Source organism: Ascaphus truei, chromosome 4, assembly GCF_040206685.1.
Source record: "Ascaphus truei isolate aAscTru1 chromosome 4, aAscTru1.hap1, whole genome shotgun sequence".
NCBI lineage: Eukaryota > Metazoa > Chordata > Amphibia > Anura > Ascaphidae > Ascaphus > Ascaphus truei.
The window spans coordinates 398,603,705-398,622,450 of record NC_134486.1 but is presented as its reverse complement, the minus strand read 5'-3'; the positions used below and the strand labels follow the sequence as shown (position 1 = coordinate 398,622,450).

The window sequence follows — 18,746 nt, the reverse complement described above, 5'->3', positions numbered from 1 at the left end:
GTGCAATAAGGAAAAGGTTATGTAGCGATCCCTGTTTTTATCGTATTGAGCCACAATTTGTTGGAGGGTATTGGTGTGTATCACCGGCTTTTTCCTGTATCTATGATCATGATGACGACAAAAGGCGAAGGGTCGTGTTAAAACCAACTAAGAAACGACAGTCGCTGCCAAGCAATGCACCAGCACCGGCTTCCAATGACGGTCCCGCCGTCAGTGACAACCCTGAGCCTGAGCCGGATTTCGCGTGCAGTTTCGATCAAGCTTGCATGTACCTAAGCAATTTCCAGCCTCATCAGCTGACTACAGGTGGACTAGTCCCGCTGCAAACTATCGACGTAGATGATCAAGAATGCTGGACTGGCAGTGGACCGGCGCCGGCGCCAGCTGAATGGGAAATTCTATGGTGAGTATTGTTGCCGTATTATTTTCTGTGTTTATTTTATTTTGACAATACAGTATCAATATCGGTGCGATTCAAAAGTCAAGCGATTCTCCTGTAAGCAATATCATTGGCTGAGCGGCTTCTACAGTACTGCAGTTACTGAACAATTGGTGGAACGCTAGGCGCATGCGCATTGGAGCCTTCTTGAAACGCATATGCGTGTCATCGCATCAACGGTAGGCGCATGCGCATGTGAACAGGAGACGCCCCCCGAGAAAATTATTGGTGGGACTGGCTGGGAACTTCTTTAGGGGGCTGACCATTACAGTAAAACTTTTCTTTTTGTTTTTCCTCAGAAAAGAAAACGGCTAATGGAGGGATTTCGATGGATAATATCGCTTTGTGTAACAATGCCTGCACATTGCTGAATCAGATTTAAAAACCCACACAACGCAGTAAGCAGCTTGCTCCCATCTCGAAGAGGCTTAGAGTACACACAGGCGCAGTGAGGCGATTGACGCTCGGCTAGGGACGGATTAAAAACACAATGACTAACTTCAGAAAATGAATGACTCTGTGCAGGTGTCTGTCGAATGACTCTGTGGAGAGGGGGGGGGTTGGGTGACTCATGCGCAGTAAGCAGCTAAGCTTCCATCTGAACAAGGATTATACGCAGGCACAGTGAGGCTTTCAAGCTCGGCTATGGACGGATTCAAAACACAATGGCAAGATTCCAAAAATTAAAGACAGGCGCATGAAGTTCAAAGCTAAAGACATAATTTAATTTCAAAGGCAGTTCATCATAATAATACACCCCCAAATACAGTATGTAAAAAGCACACAAATCAACCATGTGCAGTCAAACGCACAGGGTCGCAAACAAAAGCTACTGTACAGCACAGATTGAATATCGTAATACAGTAAGATGGTATTTGCAGGCTTGTGGAGAAAATAAAAAAATTACAATAAACTTTTTTTTTTCACACACTCTAGCAAGCAGTGGTGGGCGAAGTTACTGGCGCATGCGCAGTAAATTCCTGCTGTCAAGCAGGAATGTGATTGAAACCAGACACACGTTCAAAGGAATGGTGTGGGAGAGATGTACAGTACTGCATTGCACAGAAGATAAGTTGAAATACCCTGCAGTGCAGTTAATTATCCCGAGCGAGGGGAGAGCGCTGTATATGCCGAAATGTGACACAGTTACAGTACAGTACACGCCTCTGCGTTTCAACAATTTTCAAATGAGACATACTGTACTGTACTGCAGAACAGCACTGCAAATGCATCTATACTTTAAATATGCAAATTTACAATTACTCCGCGCGCACACACAGACTGTGTACTGACGTAAGTTGAACCGCGAAGGTATTAGACTTCCAAGACAACAGCTCGCAAACGCCCCCCTCAGTTTTTACATGGCATTGCAGTATTGCAGACAGCGAGAATAAAATGCTAATATCACGAGCGCGAAAATAACGCAGTTCACTCCGGGCGAAAACGACACAAAACCGCACATAACCAGGATAATCTGAAAATCGTGGATCTAGCCGATTTAGACGAAAGGCGGACGCCACTGTATGTAGCCCCTATTTTTCAAGGGACCAAAAGTAATTGGACAATTGACTCAAAAGCTGTTTCATGGACAGGTGTGGGCTATTCCTTCGTTATTTCATCATCAATTAAGCAGGTAAAAGGTCTGGAGTTGATTCCAGGTGTGGTATTTGCATTTGGAAGCTGTTGCTGTGAACCCACAATATGCGGTCAAATGAGCTCTCAATGCAAGTGAAACAGGGCATCCTTAGGCTGCAAAAAAAAAAAATCCATCAGAGAGATAGCAGGAACATTAGGAGTGGCCAAATCAACAGTTTAGTACATTCTGAGAAAAAAAGAACGCACTGGTGAGCTCTGCAACACAAAAAGGCCTGGACGTCCACGGAAGACAACAATGGTGGATGATTGTAGGATCCTTTCCATGGTAAAGAAAAACCCCTTCACAATATCCAGCCAAGTGAAGAACACTCTCCAGGAAGTAGGCATATCATTATCCAAGTCTACAATAAAGAGAAGACATCACAAGATCAAAAACAGAGGGTTCACCACAAGGTGCAAACCATTCCTAAGCCTCAAGAATAGAAAGGCCAGTTTAGCCTTTGCCAAACAATATCTAAAAAGCCAAACCAGTTCTTGAACAGCATTCCTTGGACAGATGAAACTAAGATCAACCTGTACCAGAATGATGGGAAGAAAAAAGTATGGAGAAGGCTTGGAACGGCTCATGATCCAGAGCATATCACATTATCTTTAAAACACGGTGGAGGCAGTGTGATGGCATTGGCATGCATGGCTTACAATGGCACTGGGTCACTAGTGTTTATTGATGATGTGACAGAAGACAGAAGCAGCCGGATGAATTCTGAAGTGTATAGGGATATATTGTCTGCTCCGATTCAGCCAAATTCAGCAAAGTTGATTGGACAGCGCTTCACTTTACAGATGGACAATGACCCAAAACATACAGCGAAAGCAACCAAGGAGTTTTTTAAGGCAAAGAAGTGGAATGGCCGAGTCAATCACCTGATCTCAACCCGATCGAGCATGCATTTCACTTGCTGAAGACAAAACTTAAGGCAGAAAGACCCACGAAAAAACAACAACTGAAGATAGCTGCAGTAAAGTGATACCAAAAAGATATACAGTGGCAGCCCGCTTTAGTCTAATAATATTTTTTTTTTCCCCGCGCATCACTGGTGCGCCGGTCACGCGTGCCAGGGGTTCCGCCGGCATCCCGAAGTCGCCGGCATCGGAAGTGATGGAGGGTTGAAGGCGGGGTACGGCACAGTGACGCGTTGACGCGTTGGGTACGTACTGTCCCTGCGACTGGGATCGGGAGAAGCCAGCCAGGGGGTCGCGCGCAGGAGGGGAAGATGCGGCTGGCGCGCGGCCAAGTTCGGCGCCAGCCAAAAAAAGCCCCAGTACGGACCGGGTAAATGGTAGAATTAAGCTGGCCGCAGCAGTAAGTGCGCAACCATAAATAGTAATAAATCGTGACAGTGCACTATGTACGTATAATAGCGTGCAAATGAAAATGTATATTAAGTATATATAAATATATAAAAATATATAAATACAAATATGCGTGAACTTGATTGAACAAGAGAGCGTCTGCAGCTGTAAATAGGGGTGGCTCGACACTACCAAGAGCTAGAACACAAAAAAACAAAAAAAACAGCACACAACGCTCATAGTGTAGTATATCAAAAATTAATATATTATTAGTGACAAGGATAGGTAATCTGCGTACATCAAGGAGAAATTAAAACAGCATGTCATGGGACAAAATAACCCATAAGCCACACCACACAAGGATCTGGAACATCACGGATCAGGAACCATTTGTTTCCACAGTTCAGGGCAGTCCACGAGTCACTGCTGTAACAGTTTTCTGGTCCACAGATGAGGTGCAGTAAGGGCAATACGATGTAGTAAGTCTCAGACTCAGAGTCCCCTTAAGCAGGCTCAGTCAATCCCGGTGTGTCTCCAACACTGGACACTAGCTCCACGTGTTGCACCGGGGGGTTCTGTCGGTGCTTAATGACCTCACATGAAAGCGCCACGTCGGTAAGGGGCAATTGGATGTGATATATCCCGGGTGTAAAGTCCCCTATGACAGGCTCAGTCCTTTCCCGGCACGTCTCCAACACTAAGCACTGGCTCCACGTGTGGCACCGGGGGTTCCGTCGACACTCGGATGACGTCACTAAGAGGCGCCGCTCTAGTGAAACGGAGCCACAGGGCAGAGCGGGACAGAGCAACGGGGACTCATAAACTCAGTTAAAAGTTTCAAAGAGTAATCATTCCAACGCGTTTCAAGGCTACAGCATGCCTCTTCATCAGAGAATAAACACATTAGTGAACAGAGCTGCTATATACCTCCCACACAGCCCTGATTGGCCACACAGAAAAATGTTACTCACCAACCAGGACTAGTGTGGGTGGGAATACAACAGCTGTGCCCTACAACAATCACATAGCATATAGTTTTTTATATGCTATGTGATCGTTGTAGGGCACAGCTGTTGTATACCCACCACAACTAGTCCTGGTTGGTGAGTAACATTTTTCTGTGTGGCCAATCAGGGCTGTGTGGGAGGTATATAGCAGCTCTGTTCACTAATGTGTTTATTCTTTGATGAAGAGGCATGCTGTAGCCTTAAAATGCGTTGGAATGATTACTTTTTTAAACTTTTAATTGAGTTTATGAGTCCCCGTTGCTCTGTCCCGCTCTGCCCTGTGGCTCCGTTTCACTGGCGCAGCGCCTCTTAGTGACGTCATCCAAGCGTCGACAGAACCCCCGGTGCCACACGTGGAGCCAGTGCTTAGTGTTGGAGACGCACCGGGAAAGGACTGAGCCTGTCATAGGGGACTTTACACCCAGGACATATCACATCCAATTGCCCCTTACTGACGTGGCGCTTTCAAGTGAGGTCATTAAGCACTGACGGAACCCCTGGTGCAACATGTGGAGCTAGTGTCCAGTGTTGGACACACGCCGGGATTGACTGAGCCTGCTTAAGGGGACTCTGAGTCTGGGACTTACTACATCTTATTGCCCTTACCGCACCTCATCTGTGGACCAGAAAACTGTTACAGCAGTGACTCGTGGACTGCCCTGAACTGTGGAAACAGATGGTTGCTGATCCGTGATGTTCCAGATCCTTGTGTGGTGTGGCGTATGGGCAATTCTGTCCCATGACATGCTGTTTTAATGTCTCCTTGATGTACGCACAGCTGCAGTAAAGGCCCGGCAAAGCATCACAAAGGAGGAAACCCTGCGTTTGGTGATGTCCATGCATTCCAGACTTCAAGCAGTCATTGCCTGCAAAGGATTCTCGACAAAGTATTAAAAATGAACATTTTATATATGATTGTGTTAATTTGTCCAATTACATTTGAGCCCCTGAAATAAGGAGACTGTGTATGAAAATGGTTGCAATTCCTAAACATTTCATACAATATTTTTGTTCAACCCCTTGAATTAAAGCTGAAAGTCTGCACTTCTATTGCATCTTGGTTGTTTCATTTCAAATCCATTGTGGTGGCGTACAGATCCAAAAGTATGAAAATTGTGTCAGTGTCCAATTATTTCCGGACCTAACTGTATACACATTACTTTTATTATAGGGCAAAACTTATTTCCTGTTTCCTAAGATTACAGTTTCAGTCACTGTGATCATTTTTTCCATTTTCTTTTTAAAGGATTTGTGCATTTATCAGTGATCCGGAAGACTGCAACATCACCCAGAGCTATAATTTGGTTCCTGTTCTACACATACTATCTCCCACTGGACATAAAGTATATTGAAATTATTTGCGAGCCTTCCAGTCATTTTAGGTTTTGTTTTTTCCAATATGTTGTGAATCCACTTCCCCTTGCTGGAGAATATTTCAGCCCCATTCCTTTGAATGAAGATTAACACTTCATCAGCATTGGGAAGTAGCTTCACAATGTATTGAATATGGGTCTTAGTAATGAAGTGGTAGCCCAAATGAGCCACATTCCAAACACCGTCCTTAATTTAAGTACCCATCAGATTAACACAGCAGCGGTCCCTGGCTGTCCCATTCAGTTTGAATGGTACTGCCAGGGACCCCGCTGTTAATCTGATGGGCCATTAGTCTCTGCAGAAATGTCACTGAAATGTTTCAGCATGTATCCAGCATGTACCCAGCATGGACCTGGGTCTTGTTGGTGATTGCCACTGGTTTGTTTTAGAATAACCGTCGGCACTACAGTAGCTGAAAGAAAAACATACTAAAATAAGAATATCAGCGCTAACTCTTTCCAACGTGATTGGTGTGAAAAGTGTATTAAGTTGTTGAGATCATATTGCTAGTTAAAGTGTAATAGGATCCAGGCCGATATTAATTGGTTAATAGTACTTGTTAACAGTCAAAAAGTGAATAACAGAAATAGTGCTGTATAAGTAAGTCGACAAAATAAACTCAACTAAATGAGAGAGTCCCACAATTAGGCCACAAAAAAAGATAAAATGATTTGTATTAAAACATTTTCCAAGGTTAGGCCTAATGTTACTCACGAATAGTATTGTATTGTATGTCTTTATTTATATACTGTAGCGCCATTAAATGTACATAGCGCTTCACAGTAGTAATGCATAGGGTAATCAAATGAATAACAGATAATATAAATAACAGGCCATGGGTGGAGTCCCTGCTCCGAGGAGCTTACAATCTAATTGGTAGGTAGGGAGAACGTACAGAGACAGAGAATAGTCCCAAATTAGAATAATGTTCAAATGTTAACAACACGATGACCGTGAATAGTTTTCAAGTCCAGATTCAAGAAATCAAACAGAGGGAGTCTCGGCAGGTTCTTTCAATTGGCCAGGTCCAGTTGAATATGTAAAGAAGAAAATAAAGAAACCCACGCTCCATGGTGCAACCTGTTTTAATAATCACATAAAAAGATTAGATAGAGTGAGCTCACCAACAAAAGTAATATTAAAAAACATTTGGGAAGAGGGTGCTCGTTTTATAATCACCAGAGATCCACATCCTAGAGTGGAATTTCCAAGAATTTGACTTTATATGAGAGGGGGGCAAGGATAATTGATGTGAATATAGAGTCTCTCATTATCAATTGACAACCCTGACTTCACGTGGCGCCCCTCGTTTCTAACAAAATGGGCTCTGTCGACCCTTGGGCCTAGTGTCCCTTTGGGTATATCCAGCAAAACAACTTCCATGGATCTTTTTAAAGTGAAGTTCTCCGTGGAAGTCACCTATACCCATCCATGGGTGAAGAGGCGGAAAGTAAGTAAAGTATATGAGGAGACAGACTTAGACTTGGCACTTCCTCTGAGATCTCTATTGGCTGCTATGAGAAGGTCAAGTTCCATCACCATCCTCTCACTCAAACCTAATGCATTTTGTCGTTCAACCGTCTTCTTCAGGGAGTTACCATGTATGGGCAATATATATATATATATATATAGTATTTGTTGTCCATGGTGATAAGGTAATAGGACTAAAAGCTATCAGAGCACCGGACCCATTCGCACACACTACTACAACTACTATGGAGGTGGACTCCAACCCATTGATGGAAGACGCACGGCAGTGGGGTACACGGTGGAGGTGTTGAATCTAGGCCTGTCCCATCATATAACATCAGATTCTTTGAATTCCCACTCCGGGGACCTTTGGTGTCTATCTCAACCACCCTCTTTACAAGGTTTAAATATATATATATATATATATATATTACTTTTGCATTCATTCTAATCTTTTTATTTGATTATTAAAAACAGATTACACTATGGAGCGTGCGCTTCTTAATGTTGCTCTAAAATAAAAACTTGTGTGGAATTTTCATAAAATCCAAATATGCTTTAAAGTTGCCTTTGGTTTTGACTTGAATTAGTTTTGCTGCATTCCAGCTCTTTCCAAGGAATGCATCAAATAACACAATATTCCTTTGTAATACAAGTATGTCTACATTTTCCACTTTCAGCCTGTTTGATAAAAAGGGACAATACAAATGTAGCTTCAATGTAATTATTTTTGCTTTGTTGTAATATAGCTAGCATTTATAACTGTTAGTATATATAACAATAAAAAAGGAAAGTTCATGGTCAGGGTGAGCAATTATAGAAATGATTAATAACAGACTTTAGAGGTAGTTGGATGAAAGCTTTATAATGAGATAATAATAGGAAGGATCACATAGCATGAGAAAATAAGGGTTTTCAATGACAAATAAATTGGTAAAAGAAGTGTGATGTGTGCTAATTACAATATGTTATTGTACCATAGCGATAAAAAAAAACAGATACAAAGTCTCCTGAGCAAGAAATATCTGACGGTATCATTTAGACTGGGGAATATCTGTATATTTAGGCATAACAAAACAGATTTTAATTCAAAAGTGCATTTAACTGACATTCAATATTCAAGCAAAACGGTTTTATCCTACAGAAGAAATAAAGCAGTAAAATGTGATGGTGTGTCTTTCCCATAACCTTGTTATTTTACAACCTTTTCAATTCCCAAGTACGACCCTATCCAAAATATAACTAGGATGAGCAATACAGGTAGTCCTCGTTTTACAACGCTTCGCTTTACAACGAATGGCTTATCCAACGCTATGCAATGCATACCTATATTCATTTTTACAACACCAAAACGGCTTATCCAACGCTCTTACGACGCTTTGCAAAGTTGTTTATGTGTATATAATATATATATATATATATATATAGTCAGGTATGGAGATTAGCACTCACGGTTTTGTTGCAGGAGGCAGATGCTTGTCCCATAGAGAGTATGTAGACATATGGAGACCAGGGGATCCTGATAGCCAAAAAGAGACAGCACACTGCAGGTATGGTATCAAAAAAGTGTATTCAGTAACACAAGGCCGCCAACGTTTCGGTCCTCCCAACGGGACCTTCCTCAGGGCAGTGCAACTACAGACTAACACAAGCACCCATATATACCCCTTAACACATACTAAAAAACACCTGAAAACAATCATGAGCTCCAAATTGTAATCCCAGATACAACCCACATTTCTAAACAGCCAATCCAACATACTGATACTGGTACGCACCAATGAGAGAACCTGATCTAAGCATATGTGTACCTAGTCACATGATCAAACCTTGATAACAACATAATGACATCACAGTGCATCCTGTTTACGTAACCATGACTACTTGAAACATCTAATGATATTCAAATGCGCATAAATGGTTAAAATACATATAAAATGCATAGCCTGAACAGCAACTCGCCATCAGTGCTTGGAGATACATACTGTGGATGTTACGGGCACGCTTTGTAACATCCACAGTATGTATCTCCAAGCACTGATGGCGAGTTGCTGTTCAGGCTATGCATTTTATATGTATTTTAACCATTTATGCGCATTTGAATATCATTAGATGTTTCAAGTAGTCATGGTTACGTAAACAGGATGCACTGTGATGTCATTATGTTGTTATCAAGGTTTGATCATGTGACTAGGTACACATATGCTTAGATCAGGTTCTCTTATTGGTGCGTACCAGTATCAGTATGTTGGATTGGCTGTTTAGAAATGTGGGTTGTATCTGGGATTACAATTTGGAGTTCATGATTGTTTTCAGGTGTTTTTTAGTATGTATTAAGGGGTATATATGGGTGCTTGTGTTAGTCTGTAGTTGCACTGCCCTGAGGAAGGTCCCGTTGGGAGGACCGAAACGTTGGCGGCCTTGTGTTACTGAATACACTTTTTTGATACCATACCTGCAGTGTGCTGTCTCTTTTTGGCTATCAGGATCCCCTGGTCTCCATATGTCTATATATATATATATATATATATATATATATATATATATATATATATATATATCATATAATATTATATTATACTATATAATATATTATTAAATGACATGATATATTATGTTATATTATATATAATACAGTATATACACTATATATATATACACTATATAATGTATGTGTGTGCTGCATATTTTATTGCCTGAGTAAAATATTTTGTGTATTTTAGCATTAAAAATGCCTTCAGGAACGGAACCTTTCATTTAAATAGTGTTCCTATGGGAAAACGTGTTTCGCTTTAAGACGTTTCGCTATCCAACGCCATTTTGAGTAACGCATTGTGTTGGATAACCGAGGACTGCCTGTATTATACTGTGTCAGATATCATTATAGAGGGATGATATGGAAATATTAGACATTAATAGTTAAATAATATCAAAAAGTAGTTTTAAAGTCATGTCAATCCCCCCTCTCTTTGCCTTCCCCAAATTCTTTTATTTTTAATTAATGGCTCTTTTTGATGCTTTGCCCTAATCTGTTTTCCTTTTTGAAGATACTTGTTGATTACTTTATAATTTCCATTCATTTACTTACAGAAACCTCCCTGGTAACTCACACTTTTCTCAACATGCACCCTGATCATTCTATTTTAATTTTCTAAAGTCCAGATAATTGATTAGTCCCTGTATGATACTAGTACGTGAAAAGATGCAGAATTCCACAATCACTTAGTAACTAATGAGAGTGCCTTTTCCATTGTTCACTGTCTCTGTGTATATATATATATATACAGAAATAGCCATTTTAGTCCAGTTGCGACATATGTCAAGCTTTCGAGAGTCCTCTGTTCCTCAGGTTGGCAATACTGATTAACAAAGGAATATGGCTAAAACAGTGTAAGGGAGAGCAGGAAAAAAACTTAAAAACAACAGAGATGTACTGTAGATAAGGTAGGATGATAAAGTGTTTGAAGCCTTGGAAGAGTGACAAGGAACAGCATGGGGGTGGGGGGGAACGGGATGCTGGGGCAGAAGAGAAGGTGTGGATAAAAATAGAGACAGGTGTGGTGATTTCAAACAATGGTGATAGTGTGTGAGAAACCCCATATCCGCATTAAGTCCTTTTGTTTTTGTGTCAAAGAGTCTTATCATTCTAAGTTCAAATGTTTTCTGTTCTTGGGTGAGTTTAAACATTCGATTTTTATTTTTAAATCATTTATGGAATGATCTGGTTGTGAGAAATGATGTCCCACTGGTGAGCAGTATCTTCCTCCTTCGTGGTGGAGTATATAGAGTGTCTGTGCATATTCATTCTGCCTTAAAGTTTTTGTGTGGTTTCCCCAATGTAGCATCCTTGGTCACATTTGTTGCATTGAATCATATACTGTACACCACATTCCTGGATGTGCAGCAGTATGATCCTTTAACATTGAGTGTTCCATGGTTGTGACTGGCTGCAGGATCTTGGCATATATGTTTGCAGAGTTTGCAGTGTTTGTTGTTGCACGGTTTTGTTCCATTGTCAGTGTCTTTTAGTTCGTTATGGAGTTTTCTGTTGATTTGTTTCTGTTTGAGGTTTGGTGCTTGCCGGAACGCAAGTATGGGAGGTTTGGGAAAGATTTATTTTAGTGTCACATCCTCTGCCAGCATGGGTTGCAGATCTTGGATTATTTTTCATATACCCTCTAGGGTAGGATTGTATGTGGCCACTAGTGGTATTCATGTGGTAGGTTCTTTCTGTCTGTATTGTAGCAGGCCTTCTCGTGGGGCTTTTAGTGCAGATGTAATAGTTTTGGCAATAGTCTTCAGTTTGTATCCCTTCTGTCTGAACGATTCAGTCAGGGCTGTGAGATGCCTGTTTCTGTCTTCAGTGTCAGAGCATATGCAGTGGTATGTTATAGCCTGGCTGTGTATGATACCTTGTTTTGTATGAGTGGGATGGAAGCGGGAGTTGTTGTGATAACTGCATCTGTCTGTTGGTTTCTTTTAAACAGAAGTGTGTAGTTTGCCATTTTTCAGTGTTACTGTTGTATCTAGAAAGTTTACTAGGTTTGCCGAATAATCCATTTTGAGTTTAATTGATGGATGAAATGAGTTCAGGGAGTCGTGGAATTGTTTTAGGTTTCCTTCACCCTCTGATCATCAATGTATCTATAGTATATTTAAGGTTTGTGGGGGCATGTAGTTAGGAATCTTTGTTCAAGATTTTCCATGAAAAGACTGGCATATTGCAGTGCAATCTTGGTACCCATTGCAGTCCTCATTAGTTGTAGATACAACATTCTAGATACAACAGTAACACTGAAAAATGGCAAACTACACACATCTGTATACAAGAAGCCAACAGACAGATGCAGTTACCTCCACAACTCCAGCTTCCATCTCCCTCATACAAAACAATGTATCATACTCAGCCAGGCTATAAGATACCGCCGCATATGCTCTGACAATGAAGACAGAAAAAGGCATCTCACAACCCTGACCGAATCGTTCAGACAGAAGGGATACAAACCAAAGACTATTGCCAAAACTATTACATCTGCACTAAAAGCCCCACGAGAACACCTGCTACAATACAGACAGAGAGAACCTACCACACGCATACCACTAGTGGCCACATACAAGCCTACCCTAGAGGGTATACGAAAAATAATCAAAGATCTGAAAACCATGCTGGCAGAGGATGTGATATTAAAAGAAATCTTTCCAAACCTCCCATTCTTGCGTTCCGGCAACCACCAAACCTCAAACAGAAATTAGTCAACAGAAAACTCATAACGAACTTAAAGACACTGACAATGGAACAAAACCATGCAACAACAAACGCTGCAAACTCTGCAAATATATATGCCAAGATCCCACAGCCAGTCACAACCATGGAACACTCAATGTTAAAGGGCCATACTGCTGCACATCCAGGAATGTGGTGTATATGATTCAATGCAAAACAAATGTGACCAAGGATGCTACATTGGTGAAACCAGCCAAAAACTTCAAGGCAGAATGAATATGCACAGACACTCTATACAACACCACGAAGAAGGAAGATACTGCTCACCAGTGGGACATCATTTCTCACAACCAGATCATTCCATAAATGATTTACAAATGAAAATCCTCAATGGAATGTTTAAACACACCCAAGAACGGAAAACATTTGAACTCAGAATGATAAGACTCTTTGACACCAAAACAAGAGGACTTAATATGGATATGGGGTTTCTCACACACTATCACCATTGTTTATATATACAGTACGCACACACACACACACAAACACAGAGTCGAATGTGTGGTGGTGGCCGGTGGTATCGCATTCACATGAAGGTAGGGAGATGTCCCTTTTTAGACCCAAGACACGAATATCTGTGGCTGTGAAGACATGCCATATTCGTTGCAAATTTGAATGTGGGGGAAAGATTCACACATCTCAATAGTTAAATAGTGTCACTTTATTAATTAAATCAGAGTGGGTGGAATTATTTTTTTTACATAGAAACTAACTATGCAAATTGACAAGGATCTGTTTAATGCATGAAAAAGATAGGAGAACTGACAGTAAATTTCATGAATTTGCCATGGGCGCAAAATGCCATTGGAGTCAGCCGGCTATTTAATTGTATCAACAAGAACAGGAATCCCTCACAAGGTCATATCAAAGATGTTTCAGTCCTCTCTTGGGACCTTTCTCAAAACAAATGAGCAGTGCAACAGTAAACCCCTATATAGAAACCAGGTGCATAAAAGCTACACGAAACGCTGTGAAAAAAACATGAAATCTGGCAGGTCAGTACTGTTTGGCGCCAATTTGGTTTGTAAGCACCTGTTGCCAAACAACCGGTTACAGGACATTTGTATACATCGTACCATATGTATATCTATATTCAAATATATCAATGCAAAAATAGCAATAAAAAACAATAATTATAAGAATGAATGGCTCCCCCAGAAATTAGTGTTACCCCATTGAGAATTTACCAACTGTTCATGTCAGTGGAACAGTGTAGGGAGCACGTGTGTGATGTGCTAAAGAACATATTTTCCCATGGCATTTACGCACCCAGTTGCAATATACTGTACTGTAGGTTGTCACTGTAGCAATACTAATTTATCTTGAGAAAGGTCCCGAGACAGACCAAAATGTTTATCCACTAAATAAATATTTTAAAGAGAACAACAAATCCACAGCACTCTCCGGTATGATGCTAAGAGAAAAAAAATTATTCAAACCATGTGGCAAACCAAAAAAAATTGAGCAGCGTTTCGAACCACACTCAGTCATTTTTCAAGCTTGAAAAAAGACCGAGTGTGGTCTAAAACTTTGTTCAATTTTTTATGGTTTGCCACATGGTTTGAATAATTTTTTTCTTTTTCATCATAGTGGAGAGTGCTGTGGATTCCTTGTTCTCTATATTTACTGAAATTGCTGGTGATCCCTGTCCTTCTGCCTGCATCCCATTGCAAGCTAAGTATTTTTTCTCTTTTTTCTTTTACGTGCACCAGGCATCTGTTTTTTTCAATAAAATTGGACCATGTGAGTGCTGCCTGCTCCTCTAATACAATTCAGTTCCTGTTTTAGCCAGACTAAGCCTTAGCTGAATGGGACACGGGTTAATCTCTCAAAGCCCATGTACTGCCCTGGAAAACACGTTTCCTTGCTCATATCAAATAAAACTAAAAGTCAACATGCATTGTCTTATTTGCATCTAAATATATTAATAAAATATATAGAACACAAAAAATATAAATCCATCCATATTTCACCCAACTTTCCACATGCTACGTTAAATTATTTAAAAACTCTACGTTTCAATGAAGAGGGTGGAGGATACATGCAAATAATAACTCATATGGTGTCAATTTAAGTTCCCTCCCTTTACAAGACTATATTGAACTGCATTATTCATTTAATACTGGTTTCAAAAAGCCAGCGACCCATTTAAAACACGTTTTAAACATCTATGTTTTTTGCTGAGAAATGTGAATATCCATGTGTACATACTGTAGTAGGCTAACTGAATATAATGTTTAAAAACAAGGCAAAAAGGGGGGAATTACATTTAATGTATATGTAATGTAACTCTTGCCTGTGTTTCTAACCACACTAAAATGTCGTAACCAACGTTTTGCAGAAGACAATATTAGACACGAAACGTCCTTACCTGTTGTGCATGTGATGATATAACAGATAACATTTCTTAAAGATAGGATGCCACAAACAGAGAGCTCCATGCTGCTGGATGATGAACAGCTCTTACTCCAAGTACTTTGTTTTCAGCGTCAAACAGAGAAAAAGAAAAGATTCTCTCGGGATCTTAACCTGAGGAAACATACACAAGTGAACCTGACTGCATTATACTTTTATAAAGGTGCTGCCAGGCGCGGCAGCGGCAGAGTTCTTTTAAGTGCAGTAATGTGCATATGCTGTCCATTAGCAGGGACCAGGGGAGCTGTCCTTGGTACTGAAGAAGTGCTGCTGGGTTAACATGCAGCGAGTGCGCTGTCCATGGTACTGTAAGGAGTGTACAGTACGATATACTGTATACTTCTATCAGAGAGATGACTGACATCCACAGGGATAAGGAGAATCGGCTGAGCTTTTATTTATTGTGGTCTTCCTTGCAAGGTGCCCTAAAAGCAAGAAGATGTCTCCTATTAAACCGCGGCTTCTATATTAGAAGATTGATTTGAATCTAGAACTTAAGACCTGGAAGTAAAGTGGACCATTTCAGCAACATTTTTAGAAACCTTACAATTGTTTACAAATGTATATGTACTTTATTATTAGGCACTAACACTTTAAGATGCACGCAATACGTAGTAATTGTTTATGTGCCAGTTAAAGTCAGCAAAGATTTGTTTTCCTCCAGAGTCTAAGGTAGAGACACAGTCTGACAAAGAAACATTCAATAATACTTATAAGCTAAAAATTACAAAGTAACTCATTTAGCCTATAAGTTATTAGACTTTAGGTCTAGTTAATGATTGGCATTGTACAATATTTCTAGATTAACAGCAGCAAATTATTATAACCGTTTTCTTCATTCTGTAGCTTTCTTATACAATATGTTGTGTGTTTTATACATTTCTCTCTGTTACATAGAACTATAATGGCATTGACCTGCTGCCCTGTAGTTTTGGTCATATAAAGTAACTAACATGTACAGTATGTGTTTTTTTCCTTTCACCAAGCCTATGGCAGATGGTAAGCAAATGTATAAATTGCATCAGTACCGAGACATACCAATGATTTATTAACAGCTGTTCCCCTCCACTTCTGATCATCTGGTTCCCCAACACCACTGTAAAATTCCTAAATTGTTTTGTATACCAATGATGACTTCAGTGGTGACTTTTTAATCCTTTGCTGGTAAAACAAGCCATGCTGAAAATTTCCTTGACTAAAAAAAAGTTTTTATTTGTAACATGCTTTTTACACAGATCTACAGTGTGTAACCTGATAATCACGCGCAAACAGGTGTAGGACTGGATTACACTCATGGGAGCGTATGATACATATTACCTGATACTTTAAACCAGAAACATTGCCTTAGTCATAGACGTCACAGATCAAAGATGACAGGGAAACACTTTTTGGTTTTCCACTTGTGCTTTTATGCAAACAAGTAATTGTTTGTAAGCAATGTAACTGGTTTCCAAAAAAAAAAAAAAGAAAATAAAATACTGAATGACTTCAGTTTATTAACATTCACGTCACATAGTGCAATACACAGATGTTACATGGTAGGTGAGGGGAAACACTTAATTGCAGGATTAATGGTTTCTTAGGAAACACATATTAACCCATGTATTTGATGACATAACCGAATATTTATTGACAACACCAGCAGTGGGTAAAGAAAAATCATTAGCGACTCCAATGGGATGTCATGGTGAATTCAAGTTGTATTCTAATTTCTGACTGATGCTGTGTGATACTGTATACCGTAGCAATAATCATATGGTATAAGGCAAAGTGTTTAAGACATAATGCTTCCAAATTGTGAGCATGGTTATCGGTGATGTGATGTACATGTTTGTTTTTAATTAATAGGTGAAGATCTACAGTAGCATACAGTAACTTTATAAGTGGGTATACAACAAATTAGAAGCACATACGGTATGTTCACAGGGATGTCTGTAATTGATTACATATATAACAGAGATATTATTGAGTTGAGAGGCTCTGATGTGTTTCGTTTTATATCCATGTATTTACGTTATATAGAAATGTTATGTAGAACATGTTATATAGAAATATTATATACAAGTACAAGTCATTACAATAACTAGTCTGTAACCTGTTTCAAGCATCCCGATTCTCTAAACGTATCAGCACATTGGTTTTGATTTAGCTTAATCTACTACTTTATAGTTCCTTAACACAATATATATATAGATAGATATATACATAGGTGTACAAAATCAGCCACACTGCCCTACAGAAGCCCACTGTACACTTTGTGCTACTGATTGCAGGCTTCGCTGGCCCTGAATAGGTTAATTATATAAACTATGTGCCTTATATATTAAAAGTCTGTTTATATGCCACAATGTATAAGGGACAGTCTCTGAGGCCGTGTGATTTGTGAGTAAATGTGAGTAAAATAGGATTGATGACTGTGGCAACGCAAAAGTCAAACAAATTATAAGAGCAAACTTACTCTGGATAACATTAGCAATTATATTGCGAAAGATGCCTAAGCAGCTGCCACTTGTCGCAGTCACTTATGTTACTGCAGCTATAACTAGCATGTCAGTTTTGGGCATTTTTATAGCATGGTTGAGACTATGCACCAGGAATTGAATAAATGCAGAATTAATTCTTACCTTGTTAATTCAGCAGGTGAACTCACGAAAATCCAGTTGAAGTTAATGTAGGAATTGGGACCAAGTGGTATGTGAAGACATCAAATAAGAACCAATATCACAAAAGGATGAAAGTCAGCAGAAAAAAACCTGTATCCCGTATCAGAGAAATGCAGTGACTTATTTCCTGGCACTATTCACATGGCTCAGGGTCTGCAAATCCAAAACTTTCTAATGAGGCTGGTGATGTGTGATATTGGTCCTGGCGGGGAGTCTGGGACCTTCTGTGTGCCAACAGGAGTCCTGGAATCCAGTGCACTGTTCAACAGTCTCCCAGATCCATGAAGGTTGTGGATGCCTCAGCTTAGAAGTATCTGCTCTGACCATGGATGGAATGGGAGGAGGAGCAATCACCAGGGTAATCCATCCTGCCATCAGCTTCACTACAGGGTGGGCGTGGGATAGATTCCCCACCACATACTGTACTGTAGTTTAACACATATGTAACTGGGAGATACAGTACTACTTACACCTGTAGATTGTAGAGTAAGTTATAGAAAGCAAGTTTGCATAGATGGTGCATAAAATGTGTGTAGAGTTGAGAAACAAGTCTTCAAATCCCCGATCTGGTGTATTTTTGGAACATTCTTGCTCATGCATGTTCTTTATTGTAAACACAATAATGCTGAATTAAATAATGCCACTAACTGATAAAAGAAAGTCGGCAACCTTTGCTTCAATAGAAGGTAAGGAAGGTGGTACACGTATACTGCATCTGTCTCATGTTATTGAGAGTACTTTGAATGGGTTTAATGTGAAGTGCAAGTTCAGAGATCAAACGTCAGCATGAATTGTCTTTGCTGGGAACAGAAAGCCAGAGATAGCACGAGACAAACGGGCTGTGATGTCTATTTTGCAAATAGTGTCTGTAAAGATTGATACGCAGTGGTCTCGAAATAATCATCTCCATGTGGACGCTAGAGGTCGCAAGATACACACTGGCTTATTGTTCATGCATTCTTGAAAACCTTATATTGGATGTTGTAAAATACAGCTGACAGGCTAATAAACCATGGATTTGATTTTATTTACGAACATGACAATACACAATACGCAGTAAAATAAAAAAAAAGTGTAATATATTAGATTATGATGGCAGGCTTATTAAAAAACATTCCCAATTGAATGAGACCAGTGTAAGCCCT

At 39.9% G+C, this 18,746-nt stretch overlaps 1 protein-coding gene across 1 annotated transcript in view; it reads right to left on the bottom strand.

Moving 5' to 3' along the window:
• CHRNA2 (cholinergic receptor nicotinic alpha 2 subunit) overlaps positions 1–18,429 on the bottom strand; it is a 119,881-nt gene extending 101,452 nt beyond the window's left edge. The window contains exons 1-2 of the mRNA XM_075598617.1: positions 17,563–18,429; positions 14,895–15,052 (exon numbers count right to left, since the gene is read on the bottom strand). Of these exons, the coding sequence (XP_075454732.1) occupies positions 14,895–14,964 (70 nt within the window). The 5' untranslated portion in view covers positions 14,965–15,052; positions 17,563–18,429. The remainder of the gene's footprint in view (positions 1–14,894; positions 15,053–17,562) is intronic.
• Between the last annotated feature and the right edge of the window lie 317 nt (positions 18,430–18,746).